A 9753-nucleotide genomic window follows, 5' to 3' on the forward strand; every position below is an offset into this window, starting at 1 on the left:
TTGTAACCAAAAAAGAAACTCTTTACAATTTTCCGTTTTTCGGCAAGTCTAAGACACACCACTAAAACTACAGCTTCTACTTACTCCTACCTAATGGCTACTCTACCTCTAAATAACCTACAGCAAAGGAGAGGTGAAGAATCCAGTTCTCAAGAGCTTCAAGTCAAGTTTCAGCAGAGTTTGGCCCCGCTCCCGAAATGTTTCTGAGCTACTTTGCAGAGACCCTGCCACACTCTCACTGCACACCGAGCCAAAGGGCCAAAGCTTCACTTTGTGTCAATCCCAGCGGCTCTCCCAGCTGATGAGCTGCTCCCAGCTGGATGGGACTTCATCTCCGCTGCCGTCCCCAGGGCCCGTTGCACGCACAGTCTTTGGCCTGAGCTCCTGGATGGAGCCTGAATGTGGATTTCTTTCCTCCTCAGTCCCACCTGGGAGCATTTGATGTGGAGTGACCCCATCGCCACCAGCTGATGGCCATGCCATGGTGTTGGCTCCCACAAAAGCGCATCCTTAATCGGGGTCCTGCGTTGCCCTGGCAGCCGCTCGGAGCGTGATGGACGAGCAAAAGAAGTAGAGAGCAACAGTCTTGGACCAAAAAAAAATGGAGAGGGGCTATGTCAGCTGGTGAAAGACAGAGAGGGTTTATGGTGGTCTAGACCCTTCAGCAACCACAGTGAGGATTTTGGATACAAAAAATACAAAAGCCAATTCTGGGAGCGCCCCGGTCCCTGCTGCTGCTCTCCTGCTAGGGCCGATTCCTGGATCCTTAACAAAACCTGTTGCTGCAGGAATCCTACCTTGCATGGTCTTGGTTTACAGAACAATGAACACAAGCCTTTAAACAGTGAAAATATAAAACAACTCCCAAACTGCATTTCCCCTATCCCCCCACTATTAAGAAATTCTAGTGCTAAAAATATAGGTTTCTTTGAATATATAATATATAATAGATTATATAAAAACATCTAAAGAGGCAGACTTGCTGAATTTATAAACCTTTTCTTCTTCCCTAGGCACAAGTCAGGAGGGAGGTTGAACTCAGAGAATCCAGAAGGGACCTCTATTTGCTTGCTAGCTAATTATCACACTATATCTACCAACTACCCTAGACAGAAAAAGGAAAGAGAGAGAGAAATGGAGAGATGAAGGGGTGAGGAAATTGCACTTAGTCTATCGAGTCCTAAGCCACCAGGAATCTCATGTCTTGGATGGGATTTAGCAGGTGCTCTCCTTTAGCCCTGAAGGAACATATGCCGTGTCCATTTCCACGGAAAAAAAAAATATGATAATTCACATTTCTTCCTTTAAAAGTAAAAAAATAAGTAGTGTTATATTTCTTCTCTTGAGGAGACTCATGGACTAGAGACTTCTGATGTGTCCTTTAAAGATATATCAAGCAGTTCCTGTGGTGGTGTTTTTTTCTCCCCCCGGTGTTTCTGTGAATAATCTTACAATGAAGCTGGTAAAAATCATTGTGGATGTCTGTCTGTCTCTAGAAAATCTTGTCCCTTGTAAGTCCCAGCAGCATGGGGGGAGCATCCTACTAAAGTCTGTGTGGGCTTTGAATGGTGACTGGCCTTTTATAAGAGGGACGCCAGACTGCTCCAGTCGCTCACATCTGCTGGCAAAGAGGTGTCGTTGAGTTCAAACAACTGCTCCATGTTGACGGAGTTGGAGAGGTAATCGTTTGTCCCTTCGTCCCAGGGATGCTGCAGGAAAGAAGTGGCCATGAAGGTTTCGTCAAAGTCCAGGTTGTTCTGGTTAGATTCAGTGAGGACCTGCTCCTGCCCTGGGGGACAGTCAATGTGGTGCCCATGTACCGTCAAGTCCAGGTCGCGTGTTATGGGGCTGATTGGAGGCGTGAGCTCCAGATCCCCAAAAGTAGAGAAGTCTCCGTTCAGGTTGGTGTCGAAGATGGCTTCCCAGTCAAAGTCACCTTTCAGCGATCCCAGCTCGGTCTGCTCTTCCTGGGTCAGCAAGGGAGAGTTGGAAAGCCGAGACGCCTTGGCCGTTCGCTTGGGCGGGTTCTGCTTGCGCTTGTGCCCTGCTTTGCCATCTGCTGGATTCCAGTTCTGGTCGCCGGTGACTTCTTCAAACTCTTTCAGCAGCTGCTGCGACTCCACGTTGACATTGAGGACATTATTGGAGGTGCAAGCCAAAGCGGCCGGGCTGGCGACGCACTGTGCTTCTTGCTGGGCTCTTTTGGTGAAGGCCGGGTGGATCTGCACTGGGGGCATCCTCCGCTTTTTGAAGGCACCGTTCTTGAGCCGGTCAGCGTATTGGGGGTCAAGCTTCCAAAATCCACCTTTGCCTGGCTCACCCTTCTCCCGGGGCACCTTGATGAAGCACTTGTTCAAGGAGAGGTTGTGCCGGATGGAGTTCTAGACCCAAAAGAGAAAAAAAACAAGGCTGAATGCTTGTCTGCTGCCACAGCACCTACCTGCATGGGGAGGCTGGTGGAAAAGCATGTTTTCAGCAAGGACCTTTGGGAAAAAGAAAGCAGAAACGGTAACGTCAAGACCTCCCGGGCTATATGCCCAGCAGAAGCTCCCCTGCCCCAAGTCACCAGCAGAGTTTTCTTGCCTCCTGTCTAATCCAGCCAGAGGTGGAAGGAGCCAAGGGATTCAAGCTAGGACTTGCCAACCAACAGGAAGCTTTTGGGCAACTCTCCTTGGCTGTAAATTGGGACCATGGGGCCTTGGATCATGCAGAGCACTGGGAGAAACAGGCCAGACTTGCTCTAGGCATGGAGCTAAGCTGGAGGAGGTTGGGTCTTCCTTCGTGGCTAAGGAGGAAGAGCAGGGTCTTTACACCGATGTGGCCGCAGCCCCATTACAAGTGGCAACACATGACAGCACCGTGGGGGACGGCATCATCAGGGCTCTCCTTCAATCCCCCAGTTCATCTGTGCCTATTGCTCATGTTGAGGGGAAAATATTTGGCTAAAATATAAGCACCGTGCCTCCCCACGGCCAGGCTGACACAAACCAGACGGGCAAAACCAGAGAGACACGTGGGCTGTTCCACCGCAGCCCTGTGTGTCCCCAGAGGTGCCTCCTGGCCCAGGGAAGCTCGGTGTGAAATCACTGCATCTTCATCAGCCACTGCTCAAATAAGCTGAGGAGGGGGGAAAAAAAAAAAGGAAAAAAAGAAAAAGAGGAGTTTCTGCTCCCGTCGAGCTGTTCTGAAACCCTGAATGTGCCTGGAGTGATGTGAATAATCAAAAAGGAAACTCAGTTATTGGGTAAATAACCCAGCATTGGACTCCACAAAGCCAAGACTGTATTAAGAGATTGGATATGGTAGAGGGTTGGGTTTTTTTTAATGTTGCCTGGATATCTTTATGCTTATTCATCCATAATCCGTAGTGCCGAATTGGAAAAACAAGGCTTGAATGCTTAGAGCTGTTGAAAAACACGCGCGCACACACACACACGCACAACAAAACCCTCCTCTGGGCTGAAGCTCCTTGGGTGTGTTGGCTCCTCTCCAAAGCACTCAGCTCCCACAGGAATATATCCATCTCCCCCCGGAGTATGGGTGGCATGACCTTTCCAGGCTGTCTTCACGTACGGGAATTGGGATAGGGGATGAGAACACAGCCTCGAAAAGAAAGAAAGAAAGAAAGAAAGAAAAAAAAAAAAGGAAGAAAGAAAGAAGAAAAAAAAAAAGAGAAAGGAGGGAAAAAAAAGAAAAAAAAAAGAAAAGAAAGAAGCAGCAGGAACACAGATATCCCTGCAAACAATCCAGGCTGTGGTAACTTCAAATTTACAGTTTAATGAAATTTTATGAGGGTCAGAGACTTGCAAGCTGAATTCTCTGCTCCCCATCTCCCCTCCCGATCCCAAACTTCATTCAGCCTGGGCTGAATAACTGGGCTGCCCTCCGTTATTACCCGGTCGGTTAACATATTTATCATTCCTGCCTGCAACAATCCTGTGAACCCCCTGCATCTCTGCGGAGAGGGATTGAAAACCTTCTTTCTTTTTTTAATAAAAACATTTAATTAAAAATGTGGTGATTATCCAGCCGTGAGTTTGCAGTAGAAAGTCAACACGCTGGCACACAGCTCCTCCTCCCAAATGGCTCCCGTAGGTCCCCCCAGCACAGGGGAGGCTGGGGGACCCAGGTGGCCCTGGAGAGGGACCGGGGAGTTCCCTTCCCAGTGATCGGCCTCAAGAGTCACTGGAGACCCACCTGCCTGGGGGGAAGGTGGGCAACGCCTGGGCAGGGGGTTTGCAGCCGTTTTGCCCAGTCCTGCCTGGGTGAGCACCGCTGCCGGCATCGCTGGCACGCTGCAGATTTGGGCTGGGAATAACCCGAGTGGAGGGACGAGCCACCCAGGTCCCTCCTGCCCTGCCACATCCTAGAAAGCCTCACGTGCCAGAGGTCCCCTCGCGTGACGGAGGAAGGCAGCGAGCCAAGGTGGCTGGGAAAAGCCCCTGTGCTTCAGGCTGTCCCCAAAGCTGATGAGCCTGGGGGCTGTTCCCTACCCCCCGGGGACACGCTCGTGCTAGCTGGGAACAGCAGCCCTATTTGACCTCTCTCGGGCTTCCCTCTGAGGCCTCACCAATACGTCACAGTGATGGAGTCTCCTCCGCCTGTCCAAGGGGACAGGAGACCTGCCTTCTGCCCTGCTTGGAAAGCATCAGCATTTCTGCTCTGAACCTCCCCAACGAGGGATTTGTCCAACAAGCGGCATGTCCCTGGGTGTCCTCTCCATCCCTCTCCTACCCTGGTCCTCAGCACCTAGTGATACTCAACCTGGCAATTTGATGTGTGCTCAGCCCTGAGGGACTCGGGACCCCACGAGAGCTCCAGAAAAGTGGAGCCTGGGACAGAGACACCTTCGCCCCGGAGCCAAGAGGAGCCGCAGGGACCAGCAGCCCAATGGATACCTTGCTGCTCCCAAAATGGCCCTGGGCTCTCCTCCATAATGGCTCCTTCCCTCCACCGTCCTCGTGGCATTTCTGCACACCCAAGCTCTTTCCCGTTACAGCCCTTCCCCACCAGCTGCCGGTGCCGCTCTCCTCCCAGTGGGATCCAGCATCCCCGCAGGACCTTGCCTTGCATGGTGAAGGCTGTGGAAAGCCCTGTGGGGAGAGGGGACAAGGCAAGAGGTCTCCAAATCTCCTACCTGCCAGGTGGGATCCGCATGTCGGAAGTAGCAGAAGTTGTCGGTAATCCACTTGTAGATGGCGGAGAGGGTGATTTTGGGCTTCTTGCTGGCTTCCATCGCCATGCAGATGAGGGTGGCATACGAGTAGGGCGGCTTGACGTGTGGGTTGATCTTGTAGTCGATGTCCTCTGCGAGCTGAGGGTGCATGGCCACGGCGTGGTGCGCCGTCCTTGAGGTGGAGGAGGAGATGGGCTTGCAGGGAGTGTGGGGCATGCCCATGCACGCCGGGTCGGCAGCCAGGGGCGAGCACGGGGCGGCAAAGCTGGGGATCCTGTGACAGTCGTGGGGGTCTGGGCCGCTGGGGCAACAGGAGGACTTGCCCATGCTGGCATTGATGATTGAGAAGTCCTGCAGCCACATGAGGCTGGTCAGGCTGTCATCCAGGTCATCCGAGTCCCCCATGCCGCCTTCCTGCCCTCTGTCCTTTCCTGGCTGCAGGCGGCTCAGCCACCCCTCAGCCATGCCTTGTTGCATCGGCAGCTCTTGCATTCACGGGGCGCACGTGAAGGGGAAGGAGGGGACGGGGCAGATCCTGCAATAACAACAGGGAGAGGGTTGAGGGTCCCTGAGGTGCAGCCGCTCTCTAGCACCCGGGCAGGGCTGGGCCTGGGTGCTCCTGATGCCGCTGGGCGAGACCCGTCCCTGGGGTGCTGCGCACCGGAGCCGCAACACCTCCCCCGGGGTGCTTTAGCAGCCCTGAACCTCGGAGAAATTCCCTCAAAACCCCACACCCCACTATCACCCAAACCCCGGTGGGCTGGCGCTGCCCAGCAAGCCTTTGGCTGAAGAAAGAATTAAAAAAAAAAAAAAAAAAAACAACAAAAAAACCCACACAACAAAAAACCCCTCAAACAACCAAAATCCAGCCCTGCCATCCCTCAAAGTGAGGATGTTTCTCCCACCCGCCGCTAGCAGGACAAAATCTCAGGATCCAACACCTCGACAAAATATCTTAAAGTTCCCCTCCCGCTACCAACTTCCCTCGGTTTCATGCTATTTCTGCTCCTCCCTTCACCTGGTACCCCTAAAAAAACCCGGGGGGGGGTGCGCGGACCCACCCCAAGCACACCCTCACTCAGAGTTAGCCGGCGGATTCAGGCTTCGGTTATTCCCGGGCTGGGGATGCGGCGTCTGACTTCGCTGCTGGGCTGTAAACCCGAAATCCCGTGGTTTTAGGGGAGGAGAGAGCCCCCCGAGGCCGGCCGGGGACGAGGAGCCCTGCACCGGCTGCGCCGGGGCGGCTGGGGCTGGGGGTTCCACTGTTTGAATGACGCCGTGCTCAACAGTCGCGGGGCGGGGGCGGGGGGGGGGGAGTGGAACCACCCGCCCCGCTCCCACCAAACAGGCTTTTTCCCCCCAAAATAAGGCTCAGGGCAGCGACAGCTTGTTCAAATGCTTGGTCCCCAGTGTCACCACCCAGCCTCTGCAAACTCCTGTGCCTGCAGTAAGGGAGATCCCAGAAATGCTCCCTACAGTGGGCGGGGGGGGGCGGGAATAAAAAAAGAATAAAAATAAAAATAACAATAAACAGCCCTCCGTGCAAACCTACCGCCCCTGACGGCCGGCTTCCCCCGAGCCGCCCGGCCGAGCCCTCAGCGGTGCTGTCCCGCGGGCCCGTCCCACCGCCCTCCCCAGCGAGCCCACCGCTCCCCGCTGCTTTCGGCCACCGCCGCCGTCCCTTACCCCGTCCCGGCGACGTCCCCCAACTTCCAAAGTTCACGAGAGAGCAAGAAGCTTCTGGAAAAACAGGAGGAAGGGAGAAAAAAAAAAAAAAAAAAAAAAGAGAAAAAAAAAAAAAAAAGGCTCAAACCAGCCCAAAAGCCCCGGCCCTGGGGCTGGCGGGGGGGATCTGTGCTCTCCCCGCTCCGGGAGAGCGGGGACCCGCGCGGTGCCAGGCCCTGCCCGCCGAGCCGCCGTGATTTGCCGGCCGCCCGGGGGCTGCCATTAAGTAGCTGCTCCGAAAGGCTTCACGCGTTGCCACGGCGACGCTCCGCCCCGTAAACAGCTTCCGGCCCTGCCATTGGTCCTCGCGTTGCCATGGGGAGCTGGAGGGTACCTGCCAGTTTTGGCTGAGACTCGGCCATTTAGGGACAGACCCCGGGATGGGGACGGGGATGCCGGAGGGGTTGGGGATGGGCAGGGTTGTGGTACCCAGGGATGCTGCGGGGAGGACGCGGGACCCCGCCGTACCCCCCACCCGGCGCCAAATCCAGCACCAGCAGCACCAGCAAACCCAAAACCCGTGTCCTGCCCCCCCCCGGGGGTTGGCACAGGGGCAGCCTCAGCCCTTTTCCTCCTCCCTGTGCCCCCATCCCGCTTCTGACCCCTGAGGAGCCCACGGCAATGAGGGCAAAGCTGAAGGGGGGGCTAGCAGACCCCCAGATTAAAGGGTGGGGTCTACCTTTATTTAATTAAAAGGATTACAGCCATATGCTTCTATAAGAAACCCCTGACCCCCTCACTGCCAGCCCAAGGGCTTTAACAGAGACCAGTGAGGGAACCCACCTCCCCGACCAAGGGGGCTGAGAGCAGCCATGAAACCCGAGTGAAGCCCCACAATGCAAGGCCTGCCCTTTGGGGGAGTGGGGGGCTTCGGGGTGACTTGGGGAGGTTTAAATGCCAAGCACTCCTCCTGCACTTGCCCCACAGGGGAAGGGCATTTGAGAGCAAAGGGCAGGTGAGTGGCCAGACCCGCTCTCGAGGGTCACTGCTGCCTGAAGTGGTGTGTACAATAAGGGATTTTCCTGCCAGGATCCCCAGGGATTTGGGCGAGACAAGCTGAGGGGGTCAAACCCTCTCCCTGGCACACAGGCAGGTGCCCCTTTGCTCATGCCCGTCCCCAGTGGCCACAGGCCAGGAGGTGGCGAGTGCTGGGACCAGGCGTGGAGGAGGCAGCTCCCACGGGAGCGGAAATTTCTGTTTCACTTTTCAGTGGACTGATATCCAGAAAACAACCCCAAACATCAGTTTTCTGCCCTTCTAACAAGTCAGCTCCCTTGGGAGCGGGATCTGCCCCTGCAAAAATGCACCCAAAGGCTGTGAGAGCTCAAGGGCTTTCCTGAGCAGCCTGGGGCAAAGCACTTCAGGCCTCAATACTCCCATCCCCATCCTCCCCCTTCGCAGGATCTGGCTGTCTGCGAGCCCTCTCCCTGCAGCTGCAAGGTGCTTCCCCCCCCCACGCATCAGCCCCCTCCATTAAAACCAAATTATAATCCCCCCTTACAGCTCTCCTCACCTTCAAGGCATCAGCTCCCTGCACGAGTTTTCTTCCGCAGCACTGGAGGGATTTCTCCTGCACAAGCACTCAGCTCCTTAGTGCTCCTCTTCTCCTCCAGGAAAAGTCCCCTCTGGGTGTCCTCATCCATCCCAGCAGTGCCGGGGGCCACAGAGCCTGTGCCATCTCCCCCACCACCTGCACCCCACACCAGGAAGATGCTGCTACCCCAGGCCAGACTCTTCCTGCAAAGGTTTTGTTTGCATTCACACCTTCTCCATCCCAGCAGGGCTCGGAGGAGGCAGAATTTAGGATGGTTGGGTAATGCAGGTTGGAAGGGACCTTGGGAAGTGTTTTAGGAGATTTGAAGCAGCTGGGCTGGTTTTAGGGAGGTGCCTGGGTGATGGGTGGGTGGATGCTCCCAGCCAAAAAGGATTTCCACCCACTAAGCCCCCAAGACCCCAACTGCCCTTGCCTTGTAACTATGAAAGGACTCTGGACACTTTGTCGACATAAGATACCCTTTATTAAACATACTCTTAAAATCCAAAACATGCTCAAAGCAAAGTCATAAGCAGCAATCTGGTTTCCTTCCTTAAATCCCTGACAGGTGGGTCGCTGGAACAAGGGGCTGCCCTGTGAGACAAGGGGCTGTTGCCTTTCACCCCATGCTGCCGGCACTGGCAGCTCCTGCCCACCCCTCGTCCCTTCTGGGTGGCCGAGGACGGCGCTGGTGTCACCCACGCCCAAATCCCATCTCTCCTGTACCATGGCAGAGGATGCTCATTTCTTTGCTCGCACCACGGCAGCAGCACGCTGCTCGGCCGCAGCGTCCTCCCGGCTCCTCTCCATTGCCATGCGCTTGCCGGCAGCCGTGGTCCCTCCGAGTGAGCAGCAGGCGCCTGCACGCAGTCACCCCAGTCTGCAGCCACCCCGGGAGCTTGCCTGGCTGCTCCTGCAGCCTTGGGGGGACACAGCTCAGAGCAGCCAGAAAACCCTCCCAGTCACCTCCTGGGACCCTCCTGAGCAAGGACGTGCCTTTTCTGCCTTGACCTGCTGGCAGCCACAAGCACCATTGCAGCCCTACGCTGTGGTGCCCGACCAGGCCTGGAGAGCTCTCGTTGTCCCCTTCAAAACCGTGAGGGCTGGGCTTTGGTAGATGAACCACCCTTGGAGCATCAGGTCAATTTTCCCTCCCCTGCTCACACCGGAGGGTGGGGGAACAGCCAGCCTCCTGCGGCCCCCCTGGTTTTCTCAGCTCAGCATGACAGTGAACCCCCAAAGCTCTCCCTGTGCTTGGCGCAGCACTGCTGGCTCCTCAGGGCCGGGACATCGAAACCTGTGGGTTGCCCCACCGTGG

The 9753-nt window shown here is 55.6% G+C and overlaps 1 protein-coding gene across 1 annotated transcript; it reads right to left on the reverse strand.

Moving 5' to 3' along the window:
- Positions 1-877: 877 nt before the first annotated feature.
- FOXJ1 (forkhead box J1) lies at positions 878-8599 on the reverse strand. The gene is made up of 4 exons (XM_050908434.1): positions 8415-8599; positions 6863-6916; positions 5138-5711; positions 878-2381 (listed from the first exon to the last, which is right to left on the reverse strand). The coding sequence occupies exons 3-4, from the start codon at positions 5666-5668 to the stop codon at positions 1581-1583; spliced, it is 1332 nt and encodes a 443-aa protein (XP_050764391.1). The 5' UTR covers positions 5669-5711; positions 6863-6916; positions 8415-8599; the 3' UTR covers positions 878-1580.
- Positions 8600-9753: the final 1154 nt, after the last annotated feature.

This window comes from Gymnogyps californianus, chromosome 19 (genome assembly GCF_018139145.2).
Source record: "Gymnogyps californianus isolate 813 chromosome 19, ASM1813914v2, whole genome shotgun sequence".
NCBI classification, from domain to species: Eukaryota; Metazoa; Chordata; class Aves; order Accipitriformes; family Cathartidae; genus Gymnogyps; species Gymnogyps californianus.